A 19,726-nucleotide genomic window follows, 5' to 3' on the forward strand; every position below is an offset into this window, starting at 1 on the left:
AATGTTTCCAAAACACATTATTTTCCTCATATTCTCCATTGTTGCAGCTCCTCTCTTCCCAGTCTGTCAATAACATTCCTGTCTCTATGAAGCCCCTCCTTCTGAAAAGCGCAATGCGCTCTGATTGGTCAGCTGGAGCAGTGTGTTGTTAGTTTCAGTTTCAACGCACTACTAACCAACTCGTTTCAGGGAGTTCAGAAACAGTGACGCTGATATAGAGAATAAATCCCGCTGGAGGGACTTTGTAGAGCTTTTTAATGCTCAAACAGCAACATTACACACTAAAGAAAGTAAAAAAGCATAACGGGACCCCTTTAAAGCATTCATAAAGTGCATCCCAGGAATGTGACGTAATGCATCTCTGCATGTTTGTAGAAGTTGCATGGTGTCCGTCAAACATTTCTTTAAACCCAAAGCTGTCGAACGTCTTTAACCAGTTTTGTTCTGTATAATGAATGCTTTTTTAATTTATTTTCAAAGCACGATGTCAAATGAAGCCTAACGCGGCTTGTTGTTATGATTTTGCTGGACTAGACGGTCATCATTGTCTGTAACTTGTTCTTGTGCTTGTCTGTGTTCATGTGTATGGTTTATCATTGCCGTCACATGCCTCTGTGCCTGGCTTGCATTGTGCGTGTGTGTGTTACTAACCCGCTGTCTGTGGCGTGCTGTGTGTTATATCCCAGCTCTCCACACAGACACGGCGGCCGGGCTGCTGATCCGAAGCATCCACCTGCTCACCCAGAGACTGAACTCCCAGTGGAGACTCGACATGAGCATCTCACTGGCCGCCCTCGAGCTGCTGGCCGGCCTCGCCAAGGTGCGCTGACAGATTCATCTGCACATTTAAATAGAAAATGGTTGTAGACAGAGGGTCTTTTTTATGTAGTTTGGAATAATTATGATTTTTAATGTTTTTCAAGAAGTCTCTTCTGTGCACCAACACTCCATTTGATCAAAAATACAGTAAAAATATTATTACATTTTAAAACAGCTGTTTTCTATGTGAATATATAGTAAAGTGTAATTTATTCCTGTGATCAAAGCTGAATTTTCAGCATCATTACTCCAGTCTTCAGTGTCACATGATCCTTCAGAAATCATTCTAATATGATGATTTCCTGTTCAAGAAATATTTCTAGTTATTATCAATGTTGAAATAAGTTGTGCTGCTTTAGATTTTTGTGGAAACCATCATGCATTACAATTCAAAGGTTTTGGAGTTTGTAAGATTTAATTTAATATAATATATATTGTAAACTGTGATACACTACCATTCAGAAGTTTGAGGTACAAATGACTCTAAATAAGTAAATAAAGTAATACCTTTATTCAGCAAGGATGCATTAAATTAGTCAAAAGTGACAGTAAAGACATTTATAATGTCAAAAAATATTCTATTTCAAATAAATGCTGTTCTATTCATCAAAGAATCCTGAAAAATAAAATTTATTACAGTTTCCATAAAAATAATAAAGCAGCACAGCTGTTTTCGACATTGATAATATTTCTTGAGCAGCAAATCATCATATTAGAATGATTTCTGAAGGATCATGTGACACTGAAGACTGGAGTAATGATGCTGAAAATTCAGCTTTGATCACAGGAATAAATTACACCTTACTATATATTCACATAGAAAACAACTGATTTACATTGTAAAAATATTTCACAATTTTTACTGTATTTTTATATCAAATAAATACAGCATATTAGGATGATTTCTGAAGGATCATGTGACACTGAAGACTGAATTCAGCTTTACTATCACAAGAATTATTGCAATACTCCACAATATTTATTCACAATATTACTGTTTACTGCATTTTTGATCAAATAAATGCATTTTTGGTGAGAAGAAGAGACTTCTTTCAAAAACTTTTGAACCATTCCTGTACAAAATGAGTAAAATGCATGTTTGTTTTCCGCACAGGTGAAGGTGAGCGTGGAGTCATCTGATCGTAAGCGCGCGGTCAGCTCTGTGTGCAGTTACATCGTGTATCAGTGCAGCCGTCCCGCTCCGCTCCACTCCAGAGACCTGCACTCCATGATCGTCGCTGCCTTCCACTGCCTGTGTGTCTGGCTCACCGAACACCCCGACATGCTCAATGAGAAGGTACGACCAGTCGAACCTCAACTGTTTAGAGGTCATAAATGCTGAAACTTGATCACCAGCTAAGCCAAAACAAAGCTTTATGATGTCAGTCTTGTATTCTCTTCTGTTGTGTCTAAGGATTGCCTGATCGAGGTGTTGGAAATTGTCGAACTCGGCATCTCAGGCAGTAAGTCCAAAACCGGCGAACAGGAAGTGAAGTACAAAGGAGACAAAGAGCACAACCCGGCGTCTATGAGGGTCAAAGACGCTGCAGAGGCCACGTTATCATGGTGAGCGTCTTTCATAAACAATCACTGATTTGATTTTTCTCTCACGATACGTACGCCTCTCTTGATTTGTGCTGTTGTGTGTTCCAGTATAATGCAGGTGTTGGGTGCGTTCCCGTCTCCCAGCGGCCCCGCCTCGCCCTGCAGTCTGCTGAACGAGGACACGCTGATCAAATATTCCCGACTCACCTCCACGTCTCACAGTAACTTCAGATACTTCGTCCTGGATAACTCCGTCATTATCGCCATGCTGGAGCAGCCGCTGGGAAACGAACAGAGTGAGGAAAACACCTGTCACATTTCATTCCTCCAGTACATTACAGCTCTGATTTCCTGTTAATATGTTTGCGCACGTGTCAGCAGACCCCTGTCCATCAGTCACCATGTTAATCAGAGGCATGTCCGGTCGACACGCGTGGACGATGCAGCTCTTCCATCAGCCTCGAGGGGCAAGAGCCAATCAAAAGGTAAGATGCAACATCAACCGCCAATCAGAACAGAGATGTGCTTTCAGTAGCCAGATTGAAGCAATAGAGTGCAACAGTCGGAAGTACTTATAAACCTTTAAAGATGAGGTTGTTAAATCAATGGTATATGCACTTGTTTAATTAATTTATCAGCATTATTTCAACTTATTTAAAAAATAATCATGTTTAACAACTGAATATGTGGTGAAAAACTACATTACCCATGATGCTCTACTGAAAAATCATGGTAAAAGAGCTTGCAGGGAATGCCCACTCCCATGAAGCAATGCAAAGGACGTAATCAAGATGTCAAAATACTTTTTGTGCATAATTTGCAATGAATTTATTGTTTTTAATAGATATAATCGACCACTTTAAATGGATAGTTTTATATTTCTCCATTGTTTGTAGTAGTCGGGTTCCAGAAGTAAAAACTTTTATTCATTTTCTCCATAGGGAAATTTAATTTTTAACAATAACTTATAAAATTTAAGTTCTGAGGTTGTTAATCGATGGTATTTGCTTCTGTGGAAGCTGTCAGCCATTATTATTTCAACTTATTTTTAAACTGATTGTGTTTAACAAGTGATTTTGTTGTTGAAAACTACATTACCCATGATGCTAAACAGAAAACTCCACCAATCAGAGAGTTGCGACAAGCAAAATACACCAAAAGAGCTCTTTAGCTCCACCCACTTCCATGAAACACTACACTTTCAAAATATTTAAATATGTGTCTTTATGTCTACATTGTTTTTAATTTGATTGTCATTCACAATGCTTCATGGGATTGTAGTTCTTTTCCTTATAAAAGCCATTAAATTCACAGTCTTTGCTTCAAATAAGTTTCTAATGTTGTGATTCACCTTGGCTTGGTTCATTTTAACGCTTTTTTGATTTATTAAATTAATGGAAAAATTACTTGCTGAACCAGCGTCACTGATAAAAGAGGACAGGCAGTAATGCATGATGTCCTTCTTGTGAATGTGGCATCTCAGATTCTGTATTTGGGAATGATTATGAGCTTATACTGTCTCTTTATATCCGTCTCTCCTACAGCAAGTGTTTGTTCCTGAAAGCCGACCCACTCCCAAAAACGACGTAGGGATTCGGTTTAACGTCAAGCACAGGCCGTTCCCAGAAGAAGTGGATAAGATTCCGTTTGTGAAAGCTGACCTGAGCATCCCAGATCTCCATGACATTGTGGATAAGGAGGTATAAAAGCCTCAGAACATTCTGTTATCTTCAACATCACACACTTTACATTATATGTGGAAACCTCACTGCTAGGCATGCAATTTGTAATATTATGTGTGTGTTATCAAAGTACATGCTATATTCATCTTCACTGTGTGTGTGTTTCAGTTGGAGCAGCAGCACGATAAGCTGCGAGCCGTGATGGGGAAGCAGATAGATTACGAGACGAAACTGGAGCACTACACGGAGGACTTATGGAGGAATAAACCCTTCCCAGACCCACTGACAGACTGTAAACCTCCACCTCCTGCTCAAGAGTTTCAGACCGCACGCCTCTTCCTCTCGCACTTCGGCTTCCTGTCACTAGAGGCGCTCAAGGTATGAGAACAGAGTTTGTGTAGTTCAAACAAACTCTTTATTTAAAAACCAATGGACTACATAAAAACGTCCAAACACCATCTTCTGTTGTAAAAACACAGGAAATGACTTGATGCATGCTTGCCAGAGCTGATGGTATTCCCCACCGCTTACTGTGGGTCTGGCAAGCATATTATGTGGACAACTTGGTAGTCATGTGACTTCTACATGTGTGCGGATCATGTGACTTGTGCCAGAGTTACTTCCTGTGTTTTTTTTACAACTTGTCTTGTTGTTTCTTTTTTATGTAATCCAGTGATTTTTAAATAATTTGTTTGAACATTTTATAACCTGGTTGTTTTAAAAAGTCATTAATCTACATAGTTAACTAAAACTAAATGCATTTTTTTTTTTAAAAATTTGTTATTTGAAATAAAATAAATGTAAACTAAAATGAAAAAAAATATATATATTTTATATGAAGGCAACATTTATCATTTTCAACTTGAACTACTAAAATAACTAATACAAAAACTGAAATAAAAATTAATAAAAAACTATATAGACAAAAATCAAAAAATAAAATTTTGTAAAAATAGAATTTTGTAATTAGTTTTTACTATAAAAATTAGTTTTTTTTTGTAATTTGTAATAAAAATTAAAAAATTAGACGAACAGAAATTCTAAAAATTAAAAGTAATTCAAAATATTAATAAAAACTATAATAGTATCTCAGTGATACTAAAATAACACATATTTTGCACAATAATATGTTAATTTAATTATTAAAATGTATTATAAAAAATATTTAAGCAAAATCACAATATCAGAAAGTCATTAATCTACATAGTTAACTAAAACTAAATGCATTTTTTTTTTAAATCGTTACTTGAAATAAAATAAATGTAAACTAAAATGAAAAAACGATATATTTTTAAAAGGCAACATTTCTCATTTTCAACTAATACAAAAACTGAAATAAAAAAGAATAACAAACTATATAGACAAAAAAATTAAAAGTAATTCAAAATATTAATAAAAACTATAATAGTGTCTCAGTGATACTAAAATAACACATTTTGCACACTAACATGTTAATTTAAGTATTAAAATGTGTTATAAAAAATATTTAAGCAAAATCACAATATCAGACAGCATTTGTGAGTTAAAATATTTTATTTCATTAAAATATTTATTCATTTTACTGCCCTTTTTTTTTTTTTAATTTTCCCCTTCCCTAGCTACTCTCAAAATACAAAAAAAAAATTACATTATACATTATTTTATACATTGTCATTCACACTCAATTAATTCTGTAGTTAATTTTCAAGTAGCTGGACTGCTCTAATTTATGAATCTGCTCAGAAAAGCCAGAATCTTCTCAGTAAAAATTTAGAAAATTTATGACAGGGAAAAAAACATTGTGTGTGTGTGTGTGTGTGTTTTCTCAGGAGCCTGGAAACAGTCGACTGCCTCCTCACCTCATCGCTCTGGACTCATCTGTGTCGGGCTTTTTCGATGACATCGGATACCTGGACCTGTTACCGTCCCGACCGTGTGACACCGTCTTTATCTTCTACATGAAAGCTGGACAGAAGAGCAGTCAAGAGGTGAAAACTCATAAGTGCTGTGAAACTGCACAGCTGCTGAAGTGCATATACAAATGTGCATAAATCACTACAGCTAATAGAATATTAATGAGCTTGTGTGTGTAGATCTTGAGGAACGTGGAGTCATCGGCGAACGTGCAACCACACTTCCTGGAGCTGCTGTTGTCTCTTGGATGGCCGGTGGAGGTCGGGCAGCATCCGGGATGGACGGGCAGTGTGTTCACCAGCTGGACCATCAACACATCCAACGGTGCTGAAACACCAGGTACACACACACACACACACACACATTTCCTATCTTTATAAATGTAATCATCACAATGCACATAATTTACAACCAATGTAACAAGTCAACATGATTATCTGAAAACAATCTTTTCGTGATCGGACTATAAAGATAAAACGTTAAATAATTGTGTTGCTCATAATGTGGAATAATGTAGCAGCTGTTTGTTTTTGTGCAGATGATTCAGTGACGCTGGGCGACACCGGCGGTGGTGTGTTTAACGGAGAGAAGCGGGTGCTTTACTACGCAGACGCTCTGACGGAAATCGCGTTTGTCGTACCGTCTCTCAGCGACTCATCCGGTAAACTTCTCTGTTTCTACACGACGCTGTTCTGTGATTTATTGCTGTATTCAAGCACTTTCAGGTTTGATTATGTTTGCGGCTGTGCAAAAAGTGTCTTTTCTGTCACATGCTGCTGAGGACTATTAATGCCGTATTGATTTCTCCATTAGTCTAATGCGTTTAACCCGTTTAATGAATTAATATTGATTTATTTAACATGACAAATGTTCATTTCTCTCCTAATGCAGCGGAGTCATCCGAGCACAGCTTCCCCACGGCAGACTCGGACTCTCAGATGGAGCTGTTACCCAGTTTACTGAAACAGCCCAACCTCACGCTGGAGCTCTTCCCCAACCACTCCGACAACATGGGACCCGCACAACGGGTAACTTCTCATCTCATTCTCAGACCTCTGAGCCTTTAAATCACTTCAGTAATGAGGCACTTACTGGTTAAACGGTTTCAGCTGGCCAGTCTGTGGTGTCTGTCAGGAGTTATCGAGCAATAAAACACTCGAGACAGGGGTGGCGAACTTCATCCATCTTGTTTTCTCATTCACACTCACTCAAAAGTACGAGAAAGGGGGTGGGAGAAGAAAATCAACACAAATTGAAATTATGGTAAGAAAAAAGGTCTAAGCCACCAGGAGCCCAATTTAGGAAAAAGTAGGAAAAAGGAAGAGGGGAAACATTCAAAAGATAAAGGCATGTATGCAGCTATCACTCATCTCGTTATAGTAATATGCATATAATAAAATAGGCTAATTTATCACTTGTGTTGTGTTATGTTGCTTGCTATGTTATTATGCACATAGAGCAACAGTATTCCTTTTCTGTCCAGCTACTTTACATAATCAGTAAAATGTGATTTTGTAACATAATGTAACTTTTTTTAATGTAATATCGCTCACTTTATTAATATTTTACTGTAAAGTTGTGCAATTTTGGGCGATTAATTTTTTTTTATTGTAATAATTTAAATATATACATTTTATATAAAATTTCTCAATTTCATTCATGATGATTGTTGGTTTAGTGGACAATTGCTGCCATCTACTGGAAAACAAACACTTTTAAAATTAAAATAACATGAATTTTTAACTACAGCCACTAGATGGCTGCAGAGGATTACTCAATGGCTTTTCTTTTAGATTTGTTTAGACATTATAAAATCATTATTATAACAATAAAATGACTCTTTTTCAAAGTTTAGGAATTTTTTTGTACTATATCTTTTTTGTTTGTTTTGCAATTGTCACAATATTACATACTGTAAAATTGAGTTGTTTTAAAACAAGCAAGTTTTTGCTTCTTTTAAGCAAAAACTCACAAAATTTAGATTTTTTTTTTCTAAAAACAAGACAATTTTTACTTGTCTAGAAAATGCTTCTTAATTTAAGAGTTTTTAGATATTTGTACTTGAAAAAAGACCAAAAAAAAATCTAAGTAAGAAAAGCATTTTTTGCAGTGCAGTCAAACCTGAATGCTGTTATGTGTTACGTGTGTGTGTGTGTGTGTGTGTGTGTGTGTGTGTGTGTGTTTTCATTTGTTCTCCATCGGAGATGTTAAGGTGTCACTCCTCCATTTCTGTGTGTATTCTTCATTGTAGCTGATTTTTCTTTTTTGAAAAATTATGTAAAAGTGAGCAAACTGTGTAGTCTACGGAAGAGGATTAGGGCCAAGCAATAATAAAAAATAAAACCTTCTTGAGATTAAAGTTGTTAAATTTCGAGAAAAAACTCGTTAAATTTCGAGAAAAAAGTCAAAATAAAATGTTGAGAATAAAGTCGTTAAATTACGAGAAAAAAGTCGTTAGATTATGAGAAAAAAAGTCGTTAAATTATGAGAACAAATATGTAATTTAACGAATTTGTTCTCGTAATTTAACGACTTTTTTCTTATAATTAATGAGTTTATTCTCAACATTTTATCTCGACTTTTTCTCGAAATGTAACATTTTTCTCATAATTTAACGAATTTGTTCTCGTAATTTAACGACTTTTTTCTCATAATTGAGTTTATTCTCAACATTTTATCTCGACTTTTTTCTCAAAATTTAACATTTTTCTCGCAATTTAACAAATTTGTTCTCGTAATTTAACGACTTTTTTCTTATAATTAATGAGTTTATTCTCAACATTTTATCTCGACTTTTTTCTCGAAATGTAAAATTTTTCTCGTAATTTAACGAATTTGTTCCTTGTAATTTAACGACTTTTTTCTTATAATTAATGAGTTTATTCTCAACATTTTATCTTTTTTTTTTTTTTCTCGAAATTTAAAATTTTTCTCGTAATTTAACGAATTTGTTCTCGTAATTTAACGACTTTTTTCTTATAATTAATGAGTTTATTCTCAACATTTTATCTCGACTTTTTTCTCAAATTTAAAATTTTTCTCGTAATTTAACGAATTTGTTCCTCGTAATTTAACGACTTTTTTCTTATAATTAATGAGTTTATTCTCAACATTTTATCTCGACTTTTTTCTCGAAATGTAAAATTTTTCTCGTAATTTAACGAATTTGTTCCTTGTAATTTAACGACTTTTTTCTTATAATTAATGAGTTTATTCTCAACATTTTATCTCGACTTTTTTCTCAATGTAAAATTTTTCTCATAATTTAACGGATTTGTTCTCGTAATTTAACGACTTTTTTTCTCGTAATGACTTTATTCTCAACATTTTATCTCGACTTTTTTCTCGAAATTTAACAAGTTTTTTTCTCTTAATTTAATTAGTTTATTCTCAACATTTTATCTCGACTTTTTAAATTTAACAACTTTAATTTCGAGATGGTTTTATTTTTGTATTATTGCTTGGCCCTAATCCTCTTCCGTAGTATTCTCACCCATTCATCTCTATGGCCCTGTTTACTCCTGGTATTAAGATGCATTTTGGTCGATCAGATCACAAGTGGACGACGCTAAATACAACTGGTGTAAAACGTTTTGACCGCTTCCAGAGGTAGAAAACTCATTCGACCAGATTGCTTTCGTAGTATAGACGCTCATGTCACGCTCACGCCACAAAAGACCGCTTATGATGCTGAAAATTCAGATTTGATCACAGGAATAAATTACATAGTACTACATATTCTCATAAAAAACAGATATTTAAATTGGTAACAATATTTCACAATATTACTGTTTTTACTGTATTTTAGATCAAATAAATGCAGCCTTGGTGAGCATAAGAGACTTCTTTCAAACACAAAAAAAATCGTAATTATTCCAAACTTTTGAGCGGTAGTGTTTAATGTTTATTTCTTACGGTCAGTCCCCTACAGTGAAAAGCAAGAAGTTGCCGCCCGGCAGGACGATACCGCCATTGGGACCGGATACAAAAGTGTTGGTCGTGTGGGTTGAGCGATATGATGACATAGGTAAAATGTTTACCACACCTCCATATTCATTTTCATTAACAGCAACAGTGATATGTATATATGTAAAACAGTGATTATTAGTCTTTCTTTGTAATTACTTGTGAAATTTACTTGCAGTTTCTGAGTGAAAATTGTTTCAAAGTAAACCTACACCAAATTTTTTCAGTGTTGTCCTTTTTCTCGCAGAAAACTTTCCTGTGTCGGAGTTACTGGTGGAGACGAGCACCGGGGTGGAGACGGCCGTCAATAGCAGTGCTTCCAGGTAATAAACAGTTCGTAAGATTGATTTCCGTCCCTGACACGATCTCATTCGCCCTCACATGTATTCTCTCTCAGGTCCAGCTCCTCAGAGAAGGACGTTCCCATAGTTTTCATCCATCCGTTGAAGACCGGTCTGTTCCGGATCAAACTACATGGTGCTATGGGCAAATTCAACATGGTCATTCCTCTAGTGGACAACATGGTGGTTAGCAGGAGATCACTGGGTATGTGTTTGTGTGTCTGTGTGTCTGCGTCCCATGGATGAAAACTGAAGTCTGGAATCATGAATTTGTCATTCTCTCGCCCTCTCCAGGATTCCTGGTGCGACAGACTGTTATAAACGCATGTCGGAGGAAACGTCTCGAAAGTGACTCTTACAGCCCGCCACACGTGCGGCGGAAACAGAAAATCGCAGAAATCGTGAACCGCTATCGTAACAAACAGCTAGAGCCTGAGTTTTACACCTCGCTGTTCATGGAGGTCGGCGAGACGAGCCTCAACCCATAAACAAACACGCAGACGAACGCAAACGAAGGTGGAATTAATCTGCACTCGAGTTGGTGGTTTTGGGTGAATTACATTTTTAACGTTGATTGGCCAAATACTTGCTCAACTTAACCTCTACACGATCAGTGCCCACCTGACAGGATGATTATTGTTTCGTATCTTAAAACGGAGCCTGTATTTCTCCTGTGAATCTCACACAAACTGTCAAGGTTACATTTCACCCCCAAAAATAAATTATATTCGTGCAAAATATATATTCCTATATTTTGCATAAAGAAAATAAGCCTGTTTTTAGGGGGGTTTTTTGTTAATTACATTTTTATTATGATTTTTGGGACATTAAAGCTAATTTTCCCCCAAATTCACATTGCATGTATTTTTTTTTTTTTTTGTTTATAATAAATTACTTTTAGAATTAATTTAATAAATAATCATTTATATAGAATAATTTTCATTATTCTCAAATGTGATTCTCATTACACTAATACCATAAAAACACTGTAGTACAATTATTTATTTCATTTAAATTGGCATAATTAAAAAGCAGTACAACAAATGCCACCATGATTTATAAATACTTTGAAATGTAAATAATAAATCATTATTCTTTGAGTTTTTTGCATTGTCATTTAATATCAAATGTAAAAAACAATCTTAACTCCTAAAAAAACAGGCTTTATTTTTTATTTTTAAACAAAATATAATTTATTTTTGGAGTGAAATTTGACTTTCATGAGATTCACCCCGTTACTGTACTTCACAATGAGTGACGTTTTATTTGATCATGTTTATTATTTGAAGGACTGCCACAGTAAGAACGTCCTCATGTGAAGCCGTTTCCTGTAGAAGCACTATTGAAATGAACACTAATCTCCAGCAGCCAATGATGTGATGCCAGTAGCTTCCTTCCTGCACACGTCGTCTTCATCTTCAGATCATTCTTCATCATGTCCTTCAGTGCGCTCACCTCAGCACTGCTTGCTTTCTTTCCAGGAGTTTTGTCTGCAGATGATGGGGAATGTATGGAAGCTTGTTTCCGCCACAGAATAAAAAATAAAAATGTAATTGCGACTTTTTATCTCACAATTATGACTTATAAACTCGAGTTATATCTCACAATTGTGAGAAAAAGTCAGAATCTTGAGATATAAAAAAGTCAGTGTGCAATTGACTTTTTTTTCGATTTTTTTTTATCGCAATTAAAATTATATATCTCACAATTGTGAGAAAAAAGTCAGAATTGCAAGATATGTTAAACATGTCATTTGACAATTCTGACGTTTTCTTGCAATTGCAAGTTTATATCTTACAATTTGGATTTTATAACTCATAATTACAAGGAAAAAGTCCAAAATTGTCAGCTGACTTTTTATATAATGCAATTCTGACTATTTTTCTCTTAATTCCATTTTTATCTCACAATCCTGAGAAAAACTGCAAGATATAAACTCGCAATTGTGAGAAAAAGTCAGAATTGTAAGATATAAACTAACAAATGCATTAAAAAAAGTCAAAATTGTTTTATATAAGAAGTCAGCTGACAATTCTGACTTTTTTTCTTGCAATTGCGAGTTTATATCTTACAATTTGGATTTTATAACTCATAATTACAAGAAAAAAGTCAAAATTGTCAGCTGACTTCGGCAATTCAGACGTTTTTTCTCGCAATTGCGAGTTTATATCTTACTATTTGGATTTTATAACTCATAATTACAAGGAAAAAGTCCAAAATTGTCAGCTGACTTCAGCAATTTGGACGTTTTTCTTGCAATTACGAGTTTATATCGTAATTGCAAGAAATTGTGAGACATAAACTCACAATTGCAAGAAAAAAAGTCAGAATTGCAATATATTAAAAAAGTCAGCTGACAATTATGACTTTTTCTTGCAATTGCGAATTTATATGATACAATTCAGACTTTATAACTCAATTACAAGGGAAAAAGTCAAAATTGTCAGCTGACTGTTTTCTCACAATTACGAGTTTTTATCTCACTTTATTATTATCATTCAGTGGCGCTTTAATAGGATTGATTGAGAAACACATATTCGGTCATGTGTCCGAGGACCACAGAGGGCTTGACATTTTGATGCCGCAAATTGCCAAAAGCAAAGAAACTACAGAGTACGTAGTGATTTTCAGCGGACAGATCCTTATTGGCTATTGATGTGACTTTACTTTGACCCATAATGCATTTCAGTCGAAAGACATTATAAGGGCTTATCATTTATTTATTTCTTTCTTTTACTTAATGTTTTTCACACATTTTCCCCCACCTTTCCATACCAGGTTTCATTTATTCAGCATTTTTGTCTTCAAATCAAGCTGAATTTGTTCACCTTAGCAATTAGATGTTTCATATTCTAGAAAGCACTTTTAGATACAAAATAATTCCCGTTTCCATCCTCATTCAGGTTGGCCTGTATTTATTTTTTTCTGTTGTCATTATAAAAATGCCTTTATATACGGTGATCACCTCTCGTGTCATAGAATAATGAGGCGTCACCCAAACACAACGCCAGTTTTGATCTCCGGTTATTCATGATTCTGGAAGAGAATTACACGTCCCGTTTTTGTGCTCAGAAGCTCCCTATTAACACGTTTCTTTTTGTAAGAACAAACTGTAATGACCCACATCCAGCACACAGGATGGTTGCTCGACGGCGTCTCTTTTTCCGTGTGTAAATATTGACGGCATGGACTTTGTATAAAGTTTGACTTTCTATGTAAATATGCGGGTGTGAAGTTCTGCTCACTCATCTTATACTATTGATTAGGGACGGCACAACGGATGAACGCTTGTTTGTATTTATGCCATCATCATATACGTGTCCAAAAGAAACATTGGATATTGAATGTAACACATGTAATGAAATAAAGATTTTAATTAAATTCTTATCATATAATGACTGTGAATGCTTTACTGTGAGTGTGTGTGTCTTTCATTTATCTCTGAATGTTTGCCGATTCGAGAAGAGAAATGTTTCATTAATTTTTTCTCCTGGACAAAAGTTGCGTATGGCCGTTTGGTATTGCTGTTATCTTGTGAAGGAGATAAAACCACGTTATTACCCAACAGTCAAATCCCCAGAGTTAAATCAGCTCTGCTCAGAGTACATCTGGTCCCTCTCTATATAGTGGTAAAATAACACTGAAGCACAGTTAAAGTTAATGAGATAATTAGTGATGATTGAGCATTAGTGATGAACGCCTGCTGTTAACAAGCAGAATCACTGAAAAGAAACACAAGAACTACAACTGACTTTCAGCCACAGCCTAAGATGAACTCCACTGAAGAAAAAAGACATTAAATCCCTCAAGATTATCTCATTAACTTTAACTGTGCTTCAGTGTTATTTTAACTCTATGAGCAGAGTTGATTTAATGCCGGTTTGCATGAATAGGATACAAAATAGAGCTTGAAAATGAAGTCTGGCTTTTGTTCTTATTCAACAAAAGATCAGTAAATGGACCTACAGAAAATGTTGACATCCTCAGTAGGTTGATCTACACAATATGAGTTTAATTTGGCATGAAGTTTGTAGTAAATGAAATAGCTGCAACATTGATAAGAAAGTGTCAAATTTAACCTGTTAACTGTCACCCCCTTTTTCAGCACAAACGCCTCCATTGTAGTCTTGAGTTTTCTTCCGGGAATGAACACATCACAATATTCCTCATTTAAATAATTCATATGCAGAATAAAGGGGTCGGATGAAAGGTAGAGTTGTCAGGGTTCCCACTCTGAAAACCTTGAAAACCTGGAAAATCGATGACAAATTTTCCAGTCCTGGAAACACATGGAAAATTAGAGAAAATGTAAAATGTCCTGGAAAATCTTGTAGTAAAATTATTTTTTTTAAAAGTTCTTAGGTTTTTCTTTAGAGACCAAAGAGCTAAAAGATGATAAAATGAGCCAAAAAGAGATTTATCTCAGACTGAAAGGTCAAAAATTATTAAATCCCCCCAAGAAGGATGCAATACTAATGCAATACTAGAAATTGCAGTTAAGGCATGATCATTGGACAGCAAAATTGCTCAGTGAAGAATTAAGTGTGAAACCATCAGAAACCCTTTAGTCTTCAGCGCCACCATTTTCCAGAACTGCAACCAACCTGGAGTCTCCAGAAGTGCGAGGTGTCAGGATCTCAGAGACTTAGATTAGGTAAAAAATCCTAAAAATGCCCCCCATTTAAGAATCACATACTGAATTGTAGTAAAATACAAGACAGATTTTTTATAGGCTTTATAGACGGACAGATTGAGAGTGACTCTTGAAGGACCAGCACCACATCCTCTTGTACCACTGTTTGAAGAATTTTTCTTCCAGAATCTAGCTGTAAGGTGTTAGGGTTTATTTTTAGTCCATCTCTTACCCTGAAAAGTCCACCTTGCAAAGATAATGATCTTACTGCCAAAAAAATAGATGTGTGCATCAGTAGTTAAGTAATGACAATAAACTATGGAATCTTGTTTCTGCCACTGAATAATAAATAAAAAAAGTCTAAATATTTTTCTTACAATTGCGAGTTTACATAATTGATTTAAGCTCGCAATTGCAAGGAAATAAAGTCAGAATTGCGAGTTTATATCACTCTTTTTTTTGCAATTATTATTTTTTTCTGGCATTTGACAGTTTATATCTTGCGATTCTTACTTCTTTTCTTAGAATTGTGAGATATAAACTTCCAATTGCAAGAAAAAGTCAGAATTGCGAGTTTCTATCATGCAATTCTGACTTTATATCTTGCAATTGCGAATATCAAATCACAATTACTTGCGATTGCGAGGGAAAAAAAGTCAGAATGGCGAGATAAAAAGTAAAAGTTGCATTTTTTTTTTTTTAACGGAAACAATCTTCCATAGTCATAATGTATGATTAAGAGCTCATATTAAAAACTGATTTTATAGTTAAGTCATGGCAATAAACCTTTTAAAGACTAGAGAGCAATATATTACTTTAGGGTGTAATCCCAGTCTTTTATTCCCATTGTTGTAAAATTGAAAATGTCCTGGAAAATGATCGCTGAAAAAGAGTGGGAACCCTGATTGTGTGTCATCAGCATAGCAATGAGGGGAAAAACATGTTTCTGAATGACAGATCCTAGTGTTGACATGTAGATAAAGAAGAGAAGCGGTCCAAGCACCGAGCCCTGAGGTACTCCAGTAGCTAGATGTTGTTTAGACACCTCACCCCTCCATGACACCCTGAAGGACTTGAACCATTCTGAGATGCCCTTTTTTAGATTAGGAATTAAAACGTAAAAACATTCTTAAATATGTAGAATAAAGGGGCGGGGCCTGGTTGAGTTAGTTGAAACTGGCGGTTATGGTAAGGGGCGGGACATTTCCCAAACACCAATCACAACACACTGCTCCAGCCGACCAATCAGAGCACATTGTGCTTTTCAGAAGGAGGGGCTTCATAGAGACGGAGCGTTACTGACAGACTGGGAAGAGAGGGGCTGCAACAATGGAGAATATGAGGAAAATAATCAACATTCAATCTAGTAGAGCCCAAAAACAACATCAAGACTTTGTAAAAGAGCATGCTGGTGACTTTATGTTTGTCCAAGGTAATCAGACACTATTTTGCACCTTGTTTATGGAAAGTGCATGTGAACATACTGAACTGTGGCGATACTCAGTTCTTGCCGTACGTCAATGTGTTGTAGATAAAGGTGCTCAAGAGGTCTGTATGTTACAGCAGGAGGATTTATTCAAGGTCTCCGGCACTAGAAACACTCAAGTGTAGTGTAGAGAAACGGGGTCACAGGTGCCGCAGTCAGATGTGCGTTTGGCCCACATAAGAGCTCTGATCCATTGTCTCCTTTCACAGTGTGCTGGAGAAATACTGCCATGAGACTGTAATTCTCAGAGAACTGATATTATTAATTGAATACAGAACTTTAAGTTGTTTAAGATGTCACTGTCATCAAAAAAGAAGATTATTATTCAATTTGATGCAAGCGGAGTTGGAAGTGCCTCATCTTCCTAATGTTGTATTAGGCAAATCTGCAGGATTGGGCAGTTCTTGCAATATCGTCTGTGAAGTTTAAATGATCATCAATCTCAACTCCAAGGTTCCTGGCTGTCCCGGTTGACAAACCATGTCTCTGAATGAATGTTTATAAGTCTATGTGGTGTTTTCAATATGCTTTCAGACAAACCATGTGCAAATTCATCAGTCAAAACCATTGCTGAGTATTTTCTCAAAAACCTGCCCCTGTTTCCTACCATCACAAACATGTGACCAACCCCGTAAATGAGAGGGTGGGGCTTTTCTCCACTTCCTATTCTTCTTCTGAATCAGTTTCTGGTTCAAACATATATGGCTGATTTAAACCAATATTTCCATTTGACATTGTGTAGCGTTTACTACAGGTAATCCGAGCTGGTGTGATTGAGTGGAGGCGGGGACTAATTTGCATATTTATGAATCTGCGTATACTAAATGAAGCAATGGTGTCGAGTTACATTCAAGGTATTTTAAGGCATGAAGAAAGTATTTTCACTGGAAAAAACATTTAAATATGTCATTTTGAAAATCAAAGATGTTTTAATGGATAAAATTGATCTTGCATTTTTACATACATGCGTGTTTTACGTTATTTTTAATGTAAATTAAATTGATCCTATATATTATTTACATTTTTACCAACAATTTTTACATAATTTACATGACATTTGACATGCAATTTTTAAATGTTTTGGATTGTTTTTAAATGCAAGTTAAATTGATCCTATATATTATTTACATACATTTTTAATGCAACTAATTTATTTTATATATTATTTAAATTTTTATATACAATTTTCACATGATTTTTAATGCACCTTGAATTTATCTTATGTTATTTACATTTTTACATACAATTTTTACGTTTTACATTATTTTTAATGCAAGTTAAATCGATCCTATATATTACTTACATCTTAATACACAAATACATACATGTTTTTAATTCAACTAAAATTCATCTTATATATTATTTATATTTTTGCATACACTTACATACAATTTTTAAAAAAAAATTTAATGCAACCTACATTTATCCAATATATTATTTACATTTTTACAAAAAAACAAAAACAATTTTGATTATCAAAGATGTTTTAAAGGATAAAACGACTGCAGGGGAAATTTAACTTATATCAATGTACAGACAGCATCTAAAATATAAGCTTTTAAGTATAAACAACTTTAGAGAATTACAAATCCATGCAAATCCCTAGTAATTGCGCAACTCATCAGTAAATGATGCAACTTTGTCAGAGAAGAACCTTTTACTGAAATATTAAATCCAGATGTGACTTGTAATAAAGTCATTTACTCTCTGAATTTAATTATCTTCAAAGCTGAAACATAAGTGACATGCAGATAAAGAAGAGAAGCGGTCCAAGCACCGAGCCCTGAGGTACTCCAGTAGCTAGATATTGTGACATAGACACCTCATTCCTCCACGAAACCCTGAAGGACCCTCCCGAGTGTTTTTCTGATATACCCTTCTATAGATTAGGAATTAAAAAGTAAAAAGATTATAAAAAATAAGATTAAGAATTAAATTAATCCAAAGAATTTTCAACACAATAATAAGACAAAACATACAGGTGAAGAAGGTGAAAATTTAAACTAATAGATGTCACAATAATTTCTCAAAATTGATTAATAACAGTTCATTAAGAACATAGATCTGAACATTGGATGAAACCAGGTTCAGAAAATACTGTCACCAAAAAAATAATAAAGTTTTAAAAATAAAAAAGAAATCAGGCAAATAATATATGAATATGTGTTACCTTTAAAGTACTAATAGAGCAACTTTAGAGGTAAATAATGTGCAAAAGTGAACCTTTGTGAGAGCTTTTGTACCTTTTTATTCTGAGCGTGTGTAAAACTCTAAAGTTTGGTGCATATAAAGCTGATGAAGTGGAGATTCAGAGAAATCAATTGCACATTCATTTCACGTAAGATTTCGCTCTAAGCTCTGCGGTCTGTTTCCATCCTGTCGCAGTGGATCTCGTGTCGATGGGCATCACTAAACCCGTCGATCTTCAGACGTCCTCCCATGGGACTCACGTCACCTTCAGCAGCTCAGGTGGAGGTCGAGCTCCTCAGTCTGAACCATTTGTAAAAGCACAATCATGTAGGCGACCCATGAACCCTGCATGCCTCATTAATCAATGGAGAATAATGAGAACTAGCAGAAGACACGGCTTCGTTGATTATAACAAGAGTGTTTTAGTTTTGTTGCATTGCTTGCTGTGTTGATACAGCATGATATTTTGGATCAAAGAGTATATCGTATGCAGAAATAACAGCCATGATGAGATTAGACTGACTATGAAACACTATTATAGAAGCTGTTGTTGGGGTTTATATGATCATATGGTCTTTTTTTTTTACTTATCTCTTGCAAATGTCCTGTCTAATTGAATGGTTTCAAAGGGGAGCTGGTGAATGATAAGTTTGGTTGGATGGAACAATTTTTGCACAATATTTTGCATCCTCCAAACTGTCAGAAAAAGCCAAAATAATCATCAAAAGAATTAAAAACATGATATATGTTTTAAAGGTCATTTTTGAGCAAAACAACATGTTAATATACAAATTCACATAGCTATGTTTCCAAATTTAACTTAAATTAAATTGGAATATGGCATAAAACATTTGAGAATTAAGCAGTTTCCATCCATTTTTGGGATTAGAAACGTTTTAGTTGGATGTTAATCTAACACTTTATATGTTACTATTTGTTTCAGAACATTCAGAGAACATTTAAAAGTATGTTTTGAACATTTAGAAGACATTCAGAAAGTATTTTCTTGTAAAATGTACTCCAGTATTCTTTATTTACAACTTTGAAAAACATTTTTAAGGTTCTTTCCTAAAACATGTTCACTGTTCTGAAAGAGATCTGGAGAGATGTGGCAGCATTATCTGTTCTGGAGCTTCATCTTCAGCAGATGGAGGATTCAGCGTTTCTTTGC

At 34.9% G+C, this 19,726-nt stretch overlaps 1 protein-coding gene across 4 annotated transcripts in view; it reads left to right on the forward strand.

Moving 5' to 3' along the window:
• The window catches only part of ralgapb (Ral GTPase activating protein non-catalytic subunit beta), a 40,420-nt gene extending 28,453 nt beyond the window's left edge, over positions 1-11,967 (forward strand). For 2 of the 4 annotated variants that reach the window (XM_048198640.1, XM_048198642.1), the window contains 15 exons: positions 687-820; positions 1,934-2,116; positions 2,234-2,385; positions 2,473-2,660; positions 2,746-2,849; positions 3,909-4,064; positions 4,215-4,424; positions 5,855-6,013; positions 6,119-6,278; positions 6,478-6,600; positions 6,831-6,967; positions 9,861-9,966; positions 10,153-10,228; positions 10,303-10,451; positions 10,541-11,967. In XM_048198640.1, the coding sequence (XP_048054597.1) occupies positions 687-820; positions 1,934-2,116; positions 2,234-2,385; positions 2,473-2,660; positions 2,746-2,849; positions 3,909-4,064; positions 4,215-4,424; positions 5,855-6,013; positions 6,119-6,278; positions 6,478-6,600; positions 6,831-6,967; positions 9,861-9,966; positions 10,153-10,228; positions 10,303-10,451; positions 10,541-10,734 (2,231 nt within the window). In that variant the 3' untranslated portion in view covers positions 10,735-11,967. The remainder of the gene's footprint in view (positions 1-686; positions 821-1,933; positions 2,117-2,233; positions 2,386-2,472; positions 2,661-2,745; positions 2,850-3,908; positions 4,065-4,214; positions 4,425-5,854; positions 6,014-6,118; positions 6,279-6,477; positions 6,601-6,830; positions 6,968-9,860; positions 9,967-10,152; positions 10,229-10,302; positions 10,452-10,540) is intronic. The other 2 variants (XM_048198641.1, XM_048198643.1) reach the window with 1 other exon arrangement.
• The last annotated feature ends 7,759 nt before the right edge of the window (positions 11,968-19,726 follow it).

Source organism: Megalobrama amblycephala, linkage group LG8, assembly GCF_018812025.1.
Source record: "Megalobrama amblycephala isolate DHTTF-2021 linkage group LG8, ASM1881202v1, whole genome shotgun sequence".
In the NCBI taxonomy this organism is placed as follows: domain Eukaryota; kingdom Metazoa; phylum Chordata; class Actinopteri; order Cypriniformes; family Xenocyprididae; genus Megalobrama; species Megalobrama amblycephala.